Source organism: Miniopterus schreibersii (genome assembly GCF_964146895.1).
Source record: "Miniopterus schreibersii genome assembly, chromosome: 2".
Taxonomy (NCBI): Eukaryota; Metazoa; Chordata; class Mammalia; order Chiroptera; family Miniopteridae; genus Miniopterus; species Miniopterus schreibersii.
The window spans coordinates 86729616-86751291 of NC_138102.1; the positions used below are offsets into that span (position 1 = coordinate 86729616).

A 21676-nucleotide genomic window follows, 5' to 3' on the forward strand; every position below is an offset into this window, starting at 1 on the left:
TTATCAAGGGGGTGGTATTCTGAGAAATAAACAAGAACATATATATGATACTTATATTGTATATATCATACATATGACATACATGCACATATTGTATATATGATACATATATATTATATATGTGATACATACTATCATATAAAATATGTGTCATTTTGAAATATGTAAAGCGAAATTCAGTGGTTTTGTGTAATCAAATTAGTCTGAAGTCAGATTTATAAGACTTACTTAAGTGTGAATCCATAAAAGTACTTACTATCAACAGCTCGATTTCAGTTTATACTCTTCTATTCTGATAAACTAAACACTTTTTCAAATAATAAATCATAATTTAATCTAATGTAATACAAATTTGAGTTTATGCAAGGGTATGGCAGAAATGCTATACACATATATATTCTACACATGCCCTTTTAGTACTACCCATAGTTGTGCTAAGGACAGAAATATAGTGCAAAACACTTATGGTTTAAAATTTCTAGTAGCCACATTTAAGAGTAAAAAGAAACAGGTGAAATTAATTTTAATAAATATATTTGTTAGCCCAATATATCCAAAATGTTATTTCAATATTTAACCAATAAAAATTATTATTGAGATATTTTACTTTTTTAGTTAAATCTTTGAAATCCAGAATTTATTTTATTTTTATAGCACATTCAGTTCTAAATAGCTGTATTTCAAGCACTCAGTAGTTACAAGTGGCTAGTGGCTACTGTAGTGGACAGAACAGATCTATAGGACTTCTTTTATGGGGACTCATTTAGCCAACACATCCTGTGTTGTGCTATTACAAATACTGTAGAAGTATCATGGTTCTAATAGCTTACTAAGTGTTTAAACTAATGGCCCAGGGAACTTCATACCTCATTGTGATTTCCTCACTCCCATCCCAATAGGAGTTTATGAAGTAGAAAATGCACTAAAATCCATGTCACTAAAAATTTGTTCATAAAAAACAAAATACACGTTAAAGTATCTGCCCTTTACTTTTCAAGCATTTTAGACCTAAAGTCATTAAATTCATTATTAGTTTCAGTCAGTATATTTAGTATGGCAATGATAATAATTACTTTAAAATCCTGATTAACTTCATACCTCATTGCTTTAAATTAAAAATATTATGGACAAGAAAAAAATATTATGGACAAACTACCAGTGAAGTCACTTGTCAAAATCCGTGACTCTGAAAAGACTCCTTGCTAGCTGCCATTGGGCAAATGATGAATAAACTATTTTAGCAGGGTTTGGAGTTTCTTCAGATATTAAGTAGTATAAAAGGACACATTTTAGTTAGAATGTTTTTACTTTATATCTTACCCTGAACATATAACATATACAGAGAAGTAATTAAATTTTACTCGCTGACCTTTCTATCCCTTAATAACCAATGCAGTTTCTGAATGCAATGTATTCAACCTACCTATTCAAAACTCATTTGTCAAACATTTAATCATAATTTTTAGGAAATTACATAGATTTTGCAATGAGAGTTAATTTATAATTCAGTTGTTTAAAATTTGGGACTTTCTTTATAAATTATGAGTTGTTTTGAAAGCTTACCCAAGAGTCTGTTTAAGCCATAATATATTTTTTCTTTTTCAAAAAAGTATGTTTTCATTGATTTTAAAGAGACAGGAAGGAAGAGGGAGAGAGAAAGATCCACGAGAGAGAAACATCTATCAGCTGCCTCCTGCACGCCCCCTTCTGGGGATCAAGCCCTCAACTTGGGCATGTGCTCTGACTGGGAATCGAACCTGTGATTTCTTGGTGCATGGGTTAACACTCAACCACTGAGCAACACCGGCTGGGCATAAGCCATAATTTTTTTTAAAATACATATTTGTAGTGAAGAAAATAATAGAAACACTGTTGCAAGTGTTGTAATTAAAAACAAAGGATAACGCTACTGAATTAAATATTGTATTCATGTTTATCTTGCATACTGATTCTTAAGGACAATGCATATTAGAGTAAGATGAGGAATTCTTAATCAAGAGCATGGCGTATAGTAGTTACATAGGTTAATTAATAGAGACTTAGAGATTCTAAGATACTTCTGGATTCTTTCAAAAGCAATGGGATAAAATAAACCCTGAAGTTAAACAAAGGACAGTGAAAACAATGATTCCTCCATTACCTAGAATGTGATCTTGAACTTTCTCAGACATAAAACAGGAGTAATTGTATCTACTCTTAAGGATAATAGTGAGGATTGAGTTAACTGAGATAATATAGTGCCAAGCACAGAAAGGTGTTCAGTAACTCATAGTTCCCTTCCTTTTAGTATTCGTTATGCTTCACACGAATTCAAAATATACATCTTTTCTTTGATATATTCCAAATACTACCTATTACCCATAGATGGGTTTTGTTTCAAATAAAATGAAGAGAAGGTAAAGAAGAAAAGTACAAGAAGAGAGGGACTTAAGAAAAGATTCTTATGAGATGACTGAGCAAAAATCATATAAGCCAGAAGATAAACAAGTTGGCTAACGGGAAGAGGAGCAGGGGACAGAATAAGATGCTCAGGATGGAATTAATTGGTCTGTAACCATTGAAAGGTAGTTAGTGTCTTTGCAGGGGACTAAAGGTTATGATAGAATTCAGTAGGACAGGTACTTACCAGTGCAAGATAGGTTAATTTCATTTTTCTAGCACTGAAAAAGATTTGGAAGATATGAAATGACCTCCGGGTAGATGCACTTAGGGGAAGGAAGTCTGCCATGTTACAGGGCCTAGCCTAAAGTTTTTAAAGCCAACAAGTGCCAGAATTTTATTTTCTGAAATTTCTGTTTAATATTTTATTCACTTGTACATTTTATTTCCCAAGCCAAAAGCTTTTTTAGTGTAATAACAAAATACCCGATATGGTGATATGCGTGTAAAAAATAGTTCCATCAGCATGTGTTAGGTGAAGAAGAAAAAAGCTTAGTATAGCATTTGGTCCTCTGTGTTAGTCAAGCATGAGCAAATGAAAAAGAAAGGCCTTGCATTGTGCCAGGAAAGTAATAGGGAGACACATGGAAAAAGGTAATCTCCATGGTAACCAGAGCTTGAAAAATCAATACTCACTTATAAACAAATAGGTTATCAATTTCTATTAGTACTCTACCAGTGTAGCAGCTGGAGGCCTTCAGTAATAATGGGAGTTATATGTCAGTAATGTGGTCTGTGACCCTGAAACAGTTAATCAAATCTTTTTAAAAGCTACTTAAAACAATGAAACATGGAACTCTTTAGTATTCTTTGCTTTAGGTGCCACTAGAAGATCAAAAATAAAAATAATTATTTAATTTCTGATTTATTTTCTTTATGCCCATCTTTGCTATTCTTGGCAGGTCTTTGTTAAGGGTTGAAAACCAGGAGAGATCATTTAGGTTGGGGTAAAGATCAGCTTTTAATGGTTGATGATAAGAAGTAAGGCTTTACATGTATAAATGAGTCTTTACTCACAGCTATTTAATAGGTTAAAAATCACTGAGATAAGTGTGACCCCTCTAGACTAATCTCTGTCTACTATCTAAAGAGGAAAAAATAAAAACAAAAATCAGCATCCTAGAATAAAGAAGTGGATTCTGAACATACAAGCTTATGGTCAAACTAGTGCTCAAAAACTAAAAAGGAAAACTATATCTTATTCTTACCCAGCCATACCCCATCTTCCAACACTATTTTGTATGTTTAATTATGTTCAACAAACATTTATTAAACACTAACTATTAGCCAAGTGCTATGCTGGGAACTAAAGATTCAAAGATGAGTGAGACCTGAGCCTGGAAGTGTTGTCTAGTGAACTGGCAGTCTTGGGCTGATCCCAGCAGTGAATTCTTGACACAGTGCATAAAGCTGCTAGTCATTTTATAACTCTTTGTCAGGTAAGATACTTCAAGCTTTCTCAATATTGTTTAATCTTATTTAATTCCCATAATTACCCCCAAGGTATTGTCATTCCAAATTAACACAAATGAAGGAACCAAGATGCTTAATACAACTACTCAAGGCTAATTACTTTGCCTAAGAGAGGTAAATGGTTCCACCAAAATTCAAACTTAGATCTGTCACATTTCATTGGATTTACCATTGTTACTTCTAGAATTTTTATATCCTCACTTTAATTTAATTTATTGATAAGATATACTGCATTAACTACTTTATATTTAATAATGAGTTAAACTCTACAAAGTAAATTAATTAGTGAAAGACATCTCATAATTTTTTTCCTAACTTAATTTTGGTGATATCTATTTGTCTCTGATGTCACTTAAAATCTTAAACAGCAATATGGACTTCCTGGATGCGTATCTGATTTTCAGAGGGATCAATAATAGCCCCCTTACCTATACATTGTTATATCTGTCATTCTTCAACTTTTCTCTTTCATGATACTTTTCTGTCATTCAACAGTGAACATGAAATATTGGTGATACATTACAAACATAAAATTGATAACATCTAACCACACTAAATTCTAGGAAGATAAGGAAGAAGATGAATATTTGTAGCTGTTGCCAGACAGCTGGATTTTATGGCTAGTGGCAAAAGGGGACTTGAAAGGGACAAAGTAATGTTTTATAGATGTAGAAGAATGAAGATATTATATATTAAAGAAAAAAGCCTAAATATTTAGGAAAGATTTCTTAGCATTATTGAACCTGAAGTGACAGGGCATTCATCCTAGACTTGAGTGAAGAATTGAACCATGAAAAAAGAAATATAGATTTATCTTTGTTATAGTTAACTAAGAAATCCTTAGTTAGAATGAAAGTTATTTAATCCTTTTTTCCAACAATTTATTTTTATTGTTGAAAGTATTACATATGTCCCCCTTTTCCCCCACTGACTCTCTCCACCCCACACCACCCTGCCTCTAGGCCTTTACCACACTATTTCTTTTAAATTTGGAAGCAAATTTAATGACATCAGCAATAATGTTTCTCTCCCAAAGTAACTACAGAAAAATCATTAATATTAAATGCATTAGTCCCTTGTGATAAAGTTATTTCTTGGTTTCCAGCTATGGAAACATGTTGTGGGTGACAGACACTATCATTGCAGATACTGTCACAGAAAACTAGAGGACAAATTAAGTAGTTTCTCCTAAGAGCTCTGAAAAGCAGGGATTTGTATTTTTAAATGACCATCAGACCATATGTGGTACAAATATTTCAGTAGACTTTGATGGGTAATCCCAGATGGACATTCCCTACCTAATTCCATAGTGCCATGAAGAAGTGTCAGAGTGATTTTCTTATTGCAGTGTTAACATGTATGGCCTTAGCTATGAGAAAGAAAATCTGAATTATAAATGGACAATAGTGCAAAGTCATTTATAAAATCACAAGGCACTATAACTCCATCTTTGTATAGCTCAGAAGGCTGAAGCCCAAGAAGCAAAATGACCTACCAAGGCTGCAGAGTGACACTGACTGACCTAGTTAGGCCCAGACCAGTCCCTGCTGACTCCTTGGCGTGGGCATCTTTCCAGGATCCTGCACTGTTTCCACCTCAAAAGGGCTTCATAGAAAGTCATATTTTGCCCTGGCCAGTGTGGTTCACTGGTTGGAGCATCTGCTGGAGAACTGAAGGGTCTCAGGCTCAATTCCCAGTCAAGGGCGCATACCTGGGTTGCAATTTGATCCCTGGCCAGGGTCGGAGCAAGTGCAGGAAGCAACCAATATTTGTGTCTCTCTCACAACAATGTTTCTCTCTTTCTCTCTCTCTCTGTTCCCCTCTCTCCCTCCCTTCCACTCTCTCTAGAAAATCAATGAAAAAAATATCCTCAGGTGAGGATTAACAGAGAAAAAAAAGTCACATTTTACAAAGGACTGGGGGAAGCTGTGTTCAGAAGGATCAAATTTTGTTTTTTCTTTTTCTTTCTTTTTTTGCTTAGGAACCTTTCACAACCTTCTTCCTCAATGCAAATGATGGAAAATTTGACCATCCAGATCGAACCTTCTCATCAGTTGCAAGGTCTTGGAGAACTAGCCAGAGAGATACTTCTGATGTAAAGGTAGGCTCTTTTATATGTTGATATTAATTTAATTTATACATATATCAAGCCCTGGCCAGGTGGCTCAATTGGTTGGAGTGTCCTCCCATACACCAAAAGGTTGTTGTGGGTTCAATTCCCTGTCAGGGCACATACCTAGGTTGTGGGTTCCATCCCTGGTCAGGATGTATACAAGAGACAACCAGTTAATGTTTCTCTCTCAACATAGATCTCTCCCTCCCCACCCCCGCCCCTAAATCAGTAAACATATCCTCGAGTGAGGATAAAATAATACTTTAAAAATACTTTAAAATTTTTTAATTTTTACATTTAAGTGAGTATATAAGGCATTGTATAGTGCAGGTTTGTTCCATCATATTTTTAAAATATGTAGTACATCTAACCTAAAAGGAAATAACTTTGAGCATCATAGAAAATGATTCAGAACTCAGTTACGGTGCTTTCATTATTTCAAAAAATTCCTATCTAATTTAGATAGAATAATCTGGAGGTGGAAATAAAAGCCCATAAATTGGCTTTCCTGCTGTTAACTCAATATTTGGCCCATTCCATAAAACACAGCAGGAATTGGATTTGACCTTAATGTGTCATATTGTTATAGCTTGCCCAGCTTTGGGTTTACGTAGCCTGGGGCAATTAATAAGGCATTAATGACAAGACCCATTTAAAATGTAGGCTCTTCTGTACAGCCTTAGCTTTTACTTGACTGTGCCTGGGGACACTTGCAACAATACACATTAGATTAAATCAGTACACACACAATATCTAGGAATAGCCAGAGAGAATAACAATTTTAGAGTTGGTGCTGCTTAACTATTGTTAAATATAAAGATTTGTTAATCATTGTATGGACTTTTGTTTAAAAAATTCTTGTATTCAAAACAATAAAATACATTTTTTCTCTCATTTTTCTTACTTTTTCCCCTGACAATAAAATTATATGATCAGGTTATTGAATAGGTATGTGTTTTTTATTTTAAGCCCTTTTTTTTCAAGGCAGATTTTTTTCCCCATCACTGCCATCATACTGTTAAATATGAAAATGTTATAGTATCATTCCATTTAGGGTCTTAATCCAACAAAAGGCAGTGAATTAAAGTCAAAATTGTCATTTTCATATTTATGCTTATCGCAAACATTTTAAAAGAGCAATTTCAGTGTTACTGAACTGTAAGAAAAGTGAATGGGTACAACTTTTGTTCAGTTCTTTTTGAAAGCAAAAAACAAAGGATGCAAGGAGTGTGTAGCATATCTGTGTGCTTTATTTGTTCCTGTTAAAGTTTGCATGAATTAGTATTAATTTATACCCACAACATATTCACATTTGGAAATAAAATAATTTAACATGCATCCTTACTGTGTTAAACTCTTAAGGCCCACATTGCCCTCTTAACAGACTTATAATGTCACTGATAAATTAAACTCAAAAATCATCATTTCAACTGATTTAAGAACAGTAAAACCAGGGAGGGAGTCTGTTTCTTATTTAATAACATTTTGAGAATTAACAGGAAATGGGAAGTCCATAGGATTCTAGAATTTGCATAGTGTTCATAAAGAGCATTCAATAAATATTTTATATGGGAGTTAAATATTCTTACCTGTATTTTAAGGCTTCCCTTTCTTTGTAAGACTGTACATCTTAATTCCGAGCTGTATCCATATTATGTCAAACTTTTAAGTAAAAATGCTTGTTCACTTCTATTTGACATTCTGAAAGAAGAAAGAAAGAAGAAAGAAGAGAGAGAGAGAGAGAGAGAGAGAGAGAGAGAGAGAGAGAGAGAGAGAGAGAGAGAGAGAGAGAGAAGAAAGAAAGAAAGGTGGCTTTTTAACTTGACTCAAAGATTTATCCTCCAACCCCACACATACATTAGTCAGTCATTCTAATTTATGTATATAGATGGAATTTAGGCTTTACTTTCTGTCTTTAACACTTTATTGATGCTTTTTATAAAAATTTATCTTCGCCTGGCCGGGCGTGGCTCAGCCGTTGAGCGTCGACCTGGGATTCAGGCGATCGGGGTTCGATTCCCAGTCAGGGCACATGCCCGGGTTGCGGGCTCGATCAATGACTCTCTCATCATTGATGATTCTGTCTCTGTCTCTTCCTCTCCCTTCCTCTCTCTGAAATCAATAAAGATATATTTTAAAAATAAGTAAATTAAAAATTAAAAAAATTATCTTTATTGTTGAAAGTATAAATGTTCCCCTTTTTCCCCCATTGATCCCCTCCACCCTGCCCCTTCACCACACTATTGTCTGTGTCCATGGGTTATGCATATATGCATATAAGTTCTTAGGTTATTCTCTCCCTCCCCACCCCACATCCCTGCCTTCCCTCTGAGATTCATCAGTCTGTTCCATGCTTCTATGTCTCTGGATTTATTTTGTTCATTGGTTTATTTTGTTCATTAGATTCCACATATGAGTAAGATCATGTGACACTTTTCTTTCTCTGACTGGCTTATTTCACTTAGCATAATAGTCTCCAGGGCCCACCATGCTGTCTCAAAGAGTGAGGGATCCTTCTTTTTTACAGCTGCATAGTATTCCATGGTGTAAATGCCTGAGAAGATGCTTGATATGATTTCAGTCTCCTTGAACATGTAGAAGCATGTTTTGTGTCCTAACATGTGGGTTATCTTTGAGAATGTCACATGTGCACTTGAGGAGAATATATATTCTGCAGCTTTAGGGTGAAGTGTTCTGTAAATGTCAATTAAATCCATCTGATCTAGTGTGTCATTTATAGTCACTGTTTCCTTGTTATTTTTTTGTCTGGAAGATCTATCTAGCAAAGTCAGTGGAGTGTTAAAATCCCCTACTGTGACTGTACTGCTATCAGTCTGTCCCTTAAAGTTCTCCAGGAGTTGTTTTTTTCCAGCCTGTGTGAGTCTTTTGTTCTGATGTGGAACTTTTGTAGACAGCACATATTTGGGTCATGTTTTCTTATCCATTCAGCTAACCTGTGTTTTAATTGGAGCATGTAATCCATTTATATTTAAGGTTATTATTGATAGGTACTTATCTATTGCCATTTTATTTCTTTATGCCTATATTTCTCATTCTCTCTCTTTCAACTTCTAATTACAGCAGCCCCTTTAACAGTTCTTGCAATGCTGGTTTGGCGGTAATACTCTCCCTCCTTTTTTTGTCTGGAAAGCTCTTTATTTCACCATGTATTTTGAATGATAGCCTTGATGGACAGAGCAGTCTTGGTTTCAGACCCTTGCTTTTCAGTACCTTGAGTACTTCATGCCATTCCCTTCTGGCCGTTAGAGTTTCTGATGAGAAATCAGCAGACAGCCTTATGGGAGCTCCATTGTAGGTAACAGATTGTTTTTCTCTTGTTACCTTCAAGATTCCTGTCTTCAATTTTTGACATTTTAATTACGATGTGTCTGGGCATGAGTCTCTTTGGGTTCTTGCTTGGGACTCTCTGTGCCTCCTAAACTTGTGTGACTTTTTCCTTGACAAGGTTAGGGAAGTTTTCTGCCATTCTTTCTTCAAACAGGTTCTCTAACCCTTGCTTACACCTTCTGGCACTCTTATGACATGAATATTATTACATTTCATGTTGTCCCACAGCTCCTTTAAACTATCCTCCTGTTTTTCAATTGTTTGTTCTTTTTGGTTCTCTGATTGAATGATTATTTCTATCCTGTCTTCTAATTCCTTCCAATGTTGTGGTTTTTTTTTTAATTTCTACTATGTCATTCTTAATTTACTTCATAGTTTCCATTTCTTTTCTCATAGTGTTGAGCATCCTTATGATCAGTATTCTGAACTCTATATCTAATAGATTGTTTATCTCCATTTCATTTAGCCCTTCTTCAGGAGAATTCTTTTGTTATTTCACTTGGAGTTTGTTTTTCTGCCTCCCCATTTTGGCTGCATGTTTGGATTTGTTTCTATGTATTAGGTAGATCTGCCAGGACTCCCAGTCTTTTGGATTGTCTCTGGTGCAGGCCAATGTTAGACACTGTTTGTGACTGGCCTTGAGTACCCTGTTTGAAGCTTTCCACACTTAACAGCTTATGGTTCTCTCTGATGGGGCTGGATGCCTTTGGGAAAGACCAAGATGTGCACCAAGGTCCGTTTTTCCAAGCCCTGGGTCCAGAAGCAAATCAGGCAAAGACTCAAAGCACCCAGAGTCTAATTGTTCTTCAGTCTCTTAATGAGCCTCAGGCTGTAGAAAGTCCACTAGGTGGGTTGAGAGGTTTTCAGTGGGTGGAGCAATTGCTTCCTGCCCAGGCAAAGTCTGCTTGGATGGTAAATGTCTGCCTGAGAAAGATGTCCTCTGCAGTATGGGGGAATGACTCAGCACAAGAATCCAGTAGCTGCCCTCTGAGCTCTGATCTCCCAAGCCAGCACCCCTAGATTCTCCCCCCACAGCTCTAGTCCACTCTGTCCTCCCTCCACCAGAGCCCAAGATGAGTGGCTGCACACAAAACTTTGTGTTTTGGCCCTAAGAGGGTGCCTGCATTTCCAGCTGCCTCTCCCTGGCAGACAGAAACCCTTCTGCTTTCCACAGCCAGATATTATATTGACACCTTTCTCAGTTCTGGTGCTCTGGGCTGGGAAGCCCAGCTTGGGCATTTGACCCCAGACTTCTCAGTGGAAACCCCCCATGGCTGAGATATCCCTCCGGACCTTCAGCTGCTGCCCATGGGAGCCCAGCCAGCCCTCTCATGTCTCCACACTTCTTATCAGTCTCTATGTTGTCTCTGCTTTACATCCTTTGTTATAAGGGTTCTCTCTACCTAGTTTTCAGTTGATTATTCAGCATGGTTTTTCTGTATTTTAGTTGTAATACCAGTTTGGTCCTGAGAGAGTGTCAGTGTAGCTTCTACTCAATCTGCCTCCATGTTGGAATCCCCCTATTGATGCTTTTAATCACCAAATATCTCACCAAGTTACATGTCAGTCTCTGGTAACCAATGCCATACTAGAATTTTCCCTCTAAAACTGCTGGGAGAATTCTCACATGTTCTGAAACTTTTCAGAGACATTTACATTTTGTTGTTAATTATGATATTTTGGCTCCTGGAGTGACATCATCAAGGACAAAGACCAATGAGGTTATTGCTAATTTGAGAGGTTTTTTATTTTTTATTCTCAAGTAGCCCAATTGAATACAAACACCTATCATTCCCCCACTCCCCAACCTCATTAGTTCATAAGAAGCTCATTTACCCAGCTTGACATGACACAGATTGCTGTCATTTTCAGTTCTCAGGAAAGAACTGAACCTTTCATTTTTCATGAGAATATGTCTTGAATCTTCCCATGTAGTCCCTTTGTTTTTAAAGGCTGCACATTGCAGTAATTTATTTGCACAATTTCCTATTGATGGAGTTTGTCTTTGTAACTCTGATTTTGTTCTATTAAACACAAAGCTACTGGAAACATTCTACACAGACATCTTGATGAACTTTGTGAATATATGTAAAGGATAATTTCTGTTAATGGGACTAGTGGCTCAAAGGCTATATATATATATTATTAATTTTGAAAGATATTGCCAAACCATGATTCCCAAAGATGGTAATTCACTCCCTACATCAGTGTGCAGATGTCTTCTTCCCCATGCCCCCATCATTGCTGTTAAAATAAACAGCGTAACTTTTGCTAATCTGGTAAGTGAAAACGGAGTTGTCTTTCTTTTGGCTCGCATTTCATTAATTATGAGTGAAGTTGTGCATTCCTCATATATTTATTGACCTGTAAACTTAGTCATATTTTTTGCCCATTTTCAGTTGAGTCCTATCTCTTTTTCTTATTGATTTGAAAAAAAGATCATTGCAATTTAAGAAAGTTGCATTGCGACTATGATTTCTCAGTCTCTCAGCTTTGCTATATTACTATATTTCAATTATGTTTTTGTTGTTGGTGTGTGTGTGTTCAAATGTATCAGTCTTTTCTAGCATAAGAATTTTGGGTTTCTCATTAAGGGAATGTTAAAAAAATTTGTAATACTGGTGGTACTTTGAGATTTTTTAAATTCATACTTAAATATATTGATTAAAGTGTACAGTATTTTCCCCCTAAAATAATACCAGATTTAGCAGGAAGAATATGTTAACAAGAGTAATAATAGTTTTGCTAACTGTGTGTTAAAACCTAAGCTTTCTATTTTTTATCCCTAAGCTGTAAAACTAAAGAATGTGATATAATTGTAAAGAAATGTTTTTCCATTTCTGAAGAAAAATAACTCTGCAATATCTACTAACTCAGTCAGTCACATAAGAGAGAAATGGAACAGAGTAGACGGTTTTATTCTGTCTCTCTTTATTGATGGCAGTCTCTTCCTATGGTAATGAATACAAGCTGGACAGAGGAGTGCCAGTGAAGTGGCCTTTCAGGAGAGAGGTCTGCAGAGTTAAATCAGACCAGTTAGCTTGTACTTTATATCTTTTATTTCTCTCCTCTAGTATAGTCTTAGTAAGAATGACATTCAACTTAGTGAAGTTCTTATACTAATTTTCCTTAACACCTTCAATAATTGTTATGTACTTTTGAATAGCTATGTAGATGTCAGAAAAAGTAGCTGCCATAAAATGTCATTAAGTTGACATAGTGTAAATTAATACAGTTAATGGAGGTGCTCACCACTGACTCATTGACCCATTATGAGCTCTTGTGGAATTAACGAATGCCAGGGCATTAATCTTTTGGAAAAGAAGGAAGAAAAGAAATGGCAGTTTTAAAACTTTGCAGTGAATTATATTAGAAAAAGGAAAATGTCTGGGTTGGTTTTTACTTCACTAGCAGGCCATAAAATGCTATGCTCACTCAGCAAAGTATATTAAACTGAAATGTCAGATTTGATGCAATAGGTATACAAGTATTATGGTGTTAATAGTGGCCTTCTGTCATTCTAAGACATACTTTTAAGTCCAATTTCTCAGCAACTTGAACCTATCATAAGCTTGTAAATTAGAAATTATGTTTGAAGATATTTTCTTCTTACTGATGGAATGCATATAATACTATTAACTATGCCATGGGGTTTTAGCATAGCTGTTAAAATAAACTAGATATCACAGTTACAGATACAAAATGCCTGTTATAATATCCATCTTGCTATTTCTTTAATAATATTTGGATTTTCATTTAGGAAATTTTAAACTACTTGACTCTTTCCTTAAAGAGAAGCTGATTAACAGAAACCTATCAACAGGAATAGAGTAAACAGAAGAGCTGTTATTATAAGTAGGCAAGCTAGTGCCTAAAGTACCTCTGTAGGAGAACACTTACAGGTTACAACAGAAGAATTCATTCATTTTGAATGATTCTCAATAGGTACAGTCTTTAAGACAGTCATGTGAGATAGCTGTCATTATCTCTAATCTCTAAAGGAGGTGCACAGATATTAAGTGACATAGCAGGTAAAAAGGAAGTCAGAACCAGCACTGAGGGCTAGCGAGTTATTCCCAGTGCTTTATCCATTGGCTGGTATGCTGCTTTAACTCTTCTGCATGATTTATGGTCATATCCAGTCACTGTGACTAGTCGGAGTAATTGACCGTTGAAGGTATTCTTTATTCATTTATTGCTGTGTAAAAAACCACCCCAAAATTTAGTGGCTTACAAAATCATTTTTTCTCAGTGTTCTGCACTCAGACTAGAGTTCATCAGGTGCAGATTCTCTTTCATCCATGCTTGGTCAACTGGGGCGGCCCATCTGTGTCTAGAGGATTTCAGATGGCTTCACTCACCTATTTTGTGCCTCACCTGAGCTGGCTGGAGCAGCTAGGGACTGTCCAGGCATGCCTGTATCTCTACACGATCTTTCCAGCAAGGTAGCCACACCACTTTAAGTTGACTTCTAAGGGGATGAAAACAGAAGCTGAAAGTTCTCTTAAATCTTAGGCTTCTTTGGAAGCCCTGCAGTGTCACTTTGAAATAAGCCAGCCCATATTCAAAGAGAGGAGAAATAGACTCCACCTCTTTATGGGAGCAGTGGTAAAGTAGAAATGTCAAAAGGCATGGGGGGTGGAAAGGGTGGTTACAGCAATCTTTGAAAAACTCTATAAGTCACTAATTTAAAACAATTGTAAGTTCAACTTTGGTTTATACCATTCAGTTCAATCTGTGCATGTAGACAAAAACCAAAATCTGAAGTACAAATAACAAAAAAATATGTCTGATTAGCCTAGGTAAGTCTGTTTACATACTTGATAAAAAATACTTCGATCATATGAAAAGTCTATATAAGTATTCATTGAAACACAGATATCCAAAGCGACAGAACTTTTTACTGATCGCAGATGTACTTTTGTACTGGGTACACTCAGCCATAATATTTTTTATTTGCTTCTTTAGAAAAATTGTATATTACATGTAGAGAAAGACAGAGACAGAGTATAGCTTCTATACTTCTATTTTGCATAAAGCTATGAAATACATTGTTTCACACAATTACCCCCATTTAATCCTTATATCTACACTGTGAGTTAGTGCTATCATCATCACAATTTTGCATAACAAGAAACTGATTTTTTACATGTAGTTAAGAAACTTAAAATGGCCAAGATCTGGAAACAGCCCAAGTGCCCATCAGTAGATGAGTGGATAAAAAAGCTGTGGGACATTTACACCATGGAATACTACTCAGCAGTATAAAAGAAAGAAAATTTACCTTTTGAGACAGCATGGATCGACCTGGAGAATATTATGCTAAGTGAAATGAGCCAGTCAGAGAAAGACAAATACCATACAACCTCACTAATTTGTGGAATGTAATGAACAAAATAAACTGACAAACAAAAGGAAAGAAAGGAAAGAAAGGAAAGAAAGGAAAGAAGGAAGGAAGGAAGGAAGGAAGGAAGGAGGGAAGGAGGGAAGGAGGGAAGGAGGGAAGGAGGGAAGGAGGGAAGGAGGGAAGGAGGGAAGGAGGGAAGGAAGGAAGGAAGGAAGGAAGGAAGGAAGGAAGGAAGGAAGGAAGGAAGGAAGGAAGGAAGGAAGGAAGGAGAAAGAAAGAAAGAAAGAAAGAAAGAAAGAAAGAAAGAAAGAAAGAAAGAAAGAAAGAAAGAAAGAAAGAAAGAAAGAAAGAAGAAAGAAAAGAAAGAAAAAGAAAGAAAGAAAGAAAGAAAGAGAAAGACACTTGCCCAGGCTAGCCAGAAGTCTGTATTTAAACTCACAGCTCTGATTCTGATGCAAATAAACTAGCGCTTCCCTGATAGAAGATGGGACAGTCTTGCAACTGCCTACACACCCACACTCCCCCTTAACTACAACTAACTGGTAGCCATAGGGTAATTTTGCTTTAACTAACATATTTTTTATCACTATTTCATGCCTGAAATTCAGGGTATCATAAATATATAGCAATAATTGATTTCTTTTTCATTCCGTGAATATGTATTGAGTGCCTATTATATGTAAGGCACCTTCTTAGCAAGTAAGTGGTGAGCAAATGAGCAAGATAGACAAGATCCCTGCTGTCATGGGATTTCCATTACAGTGGGACACAGGGCATAAATAAAGAAAATAATAACTGCTATGCAGAAAATTAAAACAAAATGAAGTCATATGGAGTGATGGGGTTGCTGTTTTAAAAGGTGAAATATAGGGAATGGAAGAGCCAGAACCCTGGATTTAAACTGTTTGGGTTTGATTTCTGACTTGACCACTTATTTGTAGCATAGGCATTAGCAAATTACTCTGCCTCAGTGTTCATATCTATAATAGAGAAGAATGAGAATACCAGCCTATGAAGTTTTTGTGAAGATTAAGAGAAATGCAGAAAGCACTTAGAATAGTTCCAAAACATAGTAAGATAAAAAAACAAAAACCCAACATATGTAATACTTGCTATTTTAAGATCAAATGAGCAGAGGTAATGTTTCAGCTGATTTCCTTGTCTCAGAGCAGATGCAATAACTGTCATCATCTTGGACCTAACAGTTGAATCTCAGAGATGAAACTCTGTTATTCATTAGGTTCATTTTTTAAAATAAGTGATTTTTAAATAATATAAATGTGAATGTAAATTCAAATTTACATTTTAACTTTTAAATGCCACTTGAAGCTAGGTTTAAAAACATTAAGACTAAAGGCATAAATTGTGCACCCACTCTGCTGCTCCAGTGACTTTTCCCTAGACTTCTTGTGATTTTACTCACTTTCCCTTCCTCTTCATAAAAAAACCCAAACTTCCTCAGCTAAGGACTTCAGGGTTCAGAGTTTAGTCACTTACTGCTCTAGTCTTTTCTAGAAGTCATCCAAATAAGCCATACTTCAGGAATGTACTCATATTTGCTTTAAAAGTGTGTCTGTTTTGTGACTGTTCCCACTATTAGAAATCTGAGAGTTTCTTTGTTCTTCAGTCATCAAGCCTCTAACAGTTTACACTAACATCTTAATTAACACCCCAATTTATGACCATATTCTGATTGGCCAGAGGAGGACTGGAGTAGAGAAAAAGTCTCACCTGGGGGTGGTCCTGAAGGCCCTGGAAGCACTATTCTTCATGACTGGCCCCGATTAAAGCCTTTCCAAGGTTCTTGCTGAAGTGTTCTTCCTTCTGCTATTCTAAACAACCTTAGTGCAGCCCTGCCCAGCTTTGCTTGGTTCACTCGCCCCTTCTTTATGGAGTGCTTGAATTAAAATGAAATAGGTCTTACTTCTGTCAGTTCTGCACTTTGCATACAGTTTTGCTGGCAACTTTAAAGACAGCTTTTCTAAATTTAAATTTATCTCTTTATACTTTTCTAAAACTGAAATAAGCAAGATAACATTTTTTTTTAACTGCAAAAGTTTCCCCTCAAGAGGAACACGTTTTGTTTCTGGGCTCCTCTTTTGTCTTTTATTTAATAATCTGCTTCATTGCCTCTTCTGTCTTGAAGCATTCTCCCGACACAGTCCCCAGAATATTTCTACTGATATTAAAATAAATTATCTAATATCTTCAGTAGTTTAATATTTAATGAGCACCTGCTGTATACAAAGTATATCACCAAGAGCTATGGGGGAATTCAACAATATATAAACCTCACAAAATGAGGCTCAAAAATCTGCTTTAGTTGAAATTGTTATTAATACAAAATCCTAGGCTTCGTATGCCTTTGTGAATGTAATTTAATGATATTCAGTGAAATACTATTATAGTGGTAAGTAACTACGTATTTTGCATGACCCTATTGCACAGGAAGGGATGGAAAATAATATGTATGAAAAATATTAGAGCACCAAGAAAGTTGACGCTAAATTGAGAGTCTTTAGGCTGTGTATATTTGTTTGTTTTTAAAAATATACATGCTGCTGTATCCATGTGGATATATATCCCTCTCTGTCTTCAAGGAAACTTATATAGTCTAATTCTAGAGATAGTGTATGAATACAAACAACGTGAAAGGCAGTAGGGAAATCCCTGACTTACACAAGCCTATTACATATAAATCACCTTCCACACCCAGCGGCTACATGGGCTTACATTCCTTTTCCTCTTTTGATCATTTGGGGTGCTATTGCTATTTAGTGTTATATAAAGGGTAAGATGAAAATAGCAATGTTCTTTATCTTCTCTGCATCTTTTACCAAACAGAGTAAGATGATCAAAAGAAAACTGTATGTTTTATATTAATGGATTGAAATAACAAATTAGTAATTATTATCTTGGTTAGCTTAGGCTCCTATATTTTACCATAAAGTAGGTAGCTTATAAACAACAGAAATTTATTTCTTGCAGTTCTGGTTGCTGGATCAAGGTACCCCCATAGTCAGGTTCTGTGTCTGGTGAGAGCCTGTTTCCCAGTTCATACAGGGCCATATTCCTGCTGTGTCCTCACGTGGTAGAAAGGAAGCAAGCTCTCTCAGGACTCTAACAAGGACATGACCTCATCCAGTCCTAATTACCTTCCAAGGATCCACCTTCTAATACCATCCCATTAGGGGATAAGGTTTCAATATTTGAATTTTAGGAAAACAAAAACATTCCATTTGTAACCATTATGCATTTCTGATTGAGTACAAATATATGAGAATAGCAATACTTTACTTCTGCCTTCTAATCAGAGACCATGTACCTTTACCAAACTGTTTCTTCAGTGCAATATGATACACTCTGTCATGCTTACACAGCCCAGAAATTGAACTTATTATAATCCTTGCTGGTCTAATATTGCTGAAGTACCCTTTTGCCCTTGTTTTGTCTACCAACTAAGTTATATCATTATTTGCAAATTAGGTTGTTTGTTTACCTATTAGGTTTTCTTTCAGCCCTCCTCAATTTCCCCGTTAGCATTTATATTCATTTCACTGTCATTCTCCTTTCCCACAGTTCACTGTGGCCTTGTTGTCTTGTACATAGTTTATTGCTAACATATATTTGCCTCTCAGTGTGAGCCATCTAATTCATTCTTTTTCTACATCCCCGGGTTCATAACTTTATTTACTCATCTCACTTCTGTTGCATATTAGGCCTCCTTGATAAAGTCCCACTTAAGTCTCCTTACTTGCCACAACTAGCAATTGCCCTTTTCTCTTCCCTCCTGTTCTCCTTGCTGCTGCTGGTTCCCTTCTCTGCCCACACACATATGTTAGTCTCTTGTCTCTCCACTCTGTTCTCTACTTTGTCACACAATGTCTTGCTTTGAAACAAAATTGATCACATCAATAACTCCTCTTTAAAATTGTTGCCAGTAAGACAAAATCCAAACAGCTTAGCTTGTCATACAACTTCGTTCGTCATCTGGCTTCATATACCTCCCACCATCTCATCTCCATATTGATCTATCCCCTAATATATCCTATACTCTATTAATACTCAGTTCTCACCACTCCCTGATAATACTCCTTAATGATCTCCCTGCCCCTTTCCTCCAGTCTCTATCTTAGGCATACTGGAACTCAAATGCCTCATTGCCAATGCAGACTCTTGTGACTTGTCCAGGGTTCCCTGCTTTCCTCTCTGCTCCCTTGCACTGTGTTTATACTTTTCTCACAATTGTTATTGTTGCCTGTGATAACCATCTGTTTATACATCTGCCCCATAAAATAGACATGAATTACTTGAAGGTAAGGTCATGTCTTGTGCATTTTTCTGTTTTTTTAGTATCCATCACAGTGCCTAGTACACAAACTTTACTATATGAGTAAATATATACCAGGGAATTATGTAATGAGGGTTTTTTTAATTTAAAAAAATATATATCTTTATTGATTTCAGAGAGAGGAAGGGAGAGGGAGAGAGAGAGAGACAGAAACATCAGTGATGAGAGAGTCCTCATTGACGAGCTGTCCCCGACTGGGGATCAAGCCCACAACCCAGGCATGTGCCCTGAAAGGGAATCAAACCTCGATCTCCTGGATCCTAGGTGGATGCTCAGCCTCTGAGCCATGCCCGGACAGGCTATGTAATGGATTTTAGAAAGACTTCTACTTAAATGGTTTAAGTAGAAGAAGAAAAACTGTGATTCTTAAAAATCTAAGCTCCATTTATCCAGAAAATTAATTTATATGACTCTGTTCATGCTCCCATAATACTGGAGAAAATAAGTATTGTTATATTTTTCTTATGGTTGATATTTATCATCATAAGAATGGGTGATGATTAGATTTTCACAGAGCATTGTTTAAAAAACACACCCACTAATGCTATCACAGTTAAATGTTGGTTCTGGCAGGAGAGCCCATAAAAAGGAAGCTTTTCTTTCCCCTGTGAACTCTTTAAAAAATACTTTTTTACTTTTCAATTACAGTTGGCATACAGTATTATAATAGTTTCAGATATACCATCCAGTGATTAGACATATATATAACTTATGAAGTGATCACCCTGATAAATATAGTACCCTTCTGAAACCTTACCTAATTATTAGAATATTACTGACTATATTCCCTATGCTGTACTTTACACCCCCATAACTGTTCTGTAACTACCAATTTGTCTTCTTAATCCCTTCACCATTTTCACCCAACTCCCCTCCTTGTCAAAATGTCCTCTGTATCTATGAGTCTGTTTCTGCTCTGCTTGTTCATTTATTTTGTTTTTTAGATGCCACATTAAGTGAAATCATATGTCATTTGTTTTTCTCTGTATGACTTATTTCACTCCACACAATAACTTCCAGATACATCCAAGTTGTTGCAGATGGAAAGATTTCATTCTTTTTTTATAGCTGAGTCATATTCCATTGTATATATGCACTGCTTCTCCTTTATTCATCTATTGATGGACACTTGGGTAGGTTGCTTCCATATCTTGGCTATTGTAAATGCCTCAGAGATGGATGCATATGTCTTTTCAAATTGGTGTTCTGGGTGTCTTTGGATAAATACCCAGAAGTGGAATTGCTGGGTCCTTTTTTGTCTCTTGTTATAGTCTTTGTTTAAAATGAGTTTTGTCTGGTGAAAGTATTGCTACCCCAGGTTTGTTTGTTTGTTTCTTTGTTTCCATTTTCATGAAATACTTTTTCCTATCCATTTACTTTCAGTCTGTTGTGGGTCTTTTGATTTGAAGTGAGTCTCTTGTAGGCAGCATATGCAAGGGTATTGTTTTATTATTCATTCAGCCACCATATGTCTTTTGATCAGAGCATTTATATTTAAAGTCATTTGTATTTAAAGTCATTTTTGATAGATATGTATTTATTTCTGTTTTATTATTCATAGTTTTGATCTTTTTTTTTCTTCTTCTTAAAGAAAACCGTTTAACATTTATTGTAATACTGGTTTGGTGGTGATGAACTCTTAGTTTTTTCTTGCCTGGGAAGCTCTTTATCTGCCCTTCAATTTTAAGTGATAGCTTTTCTACGTATAGTAACCTAGGTTGTAGATGTTTGCTTTTCATCACTTTGAGTATTTCTTGCCATTCCCTTCTGGCCTGTAAGGTTTCTGATGAGAAATCAACTGATAGTCTTATGGGAGCTCCCTTGTAGGTAACTAATTGCTTTTCTCTTGCTGCTTTTAAGATTCTTTCTTTCTCTTTAACCTTTGGCATTTTAATTATGGTATGTCCTGGTGTGGGCCTGTTTGGGTTCATTTTGTTTGGGACTCTCTGTGCTTCCTGGTCTTGCATGTCTATTTCCTTCACCAAGTTAGGGAAGTTTTTTGTAATTATTTTTTCAAATAGGTTTTCAATTACTTACTCTCTCTTTTCTCCAGCACCCCCATGATGCAAATATTGGTATGCTTGATGTTTTAACAGAGACTCCTTAAACTATCCTCATTTAAAAAAAATTTTTTCTTTTTGCTCTTCTGATTGGGTGTTTTCTGCTACCTCATCTGCCAAATCTCTGATTTGATCCTCTGTTTTATCTACTCCATTGTTGAGTCTCTGTTTTTTATATATATATATATTTTTAATTTGTGTTCAAAATATTACAGATGTCCCTTTTTCTCCCCATTGACCCATTCCACCAAACCCCACCCCCCTCCCCAGTTCCATGCCATACCATTCTCTGTGTCCCTAGGTTATGCATATATGCATGTAAGTTCTTTGGTTAATCTCTCCTCCTCCCCCCACCCACCCCCTCCATCCCTTTGAGATTCATCAGTCTGATCCATGCGTCCATGTTGTTAAATCATTTCTGTCCATGAGTTTATTTTATTTTTTAATATATCTTTATTGATTTCAGAGAGAGGAAAGGAGAAGGAGAGAGAGAGATAGAAACATCAATGATGAGAGAGTCATTGATCGGCTAGCCCTCAACCCGG

At 36.0% G+C, this 21676-nt stretch overlaps 1 protein-coding gene across 2 annotated transcripts in view; it reads left to right on the forward strand.

The window, feature by feature from the left end:
* Window positions 1-21676, forward strand: part of NBEA (neurobeachin) — an 817699-nt gene that overhangs the window by 717727 nt on the left and 78296 nt on the right. For both annotated transcript variants that reach the window (XM_081128332.1, XM_081128333.1), the window contains one exon: window positions 5894-6013. In XM_081128332.1, the coding sequence (XP_080984458.1) occupies window positions 5894-6013 (120 nt within the window). The remainder of the gene's footprint in view (window positions 1-5893; window positions 6014-21676) is intronic.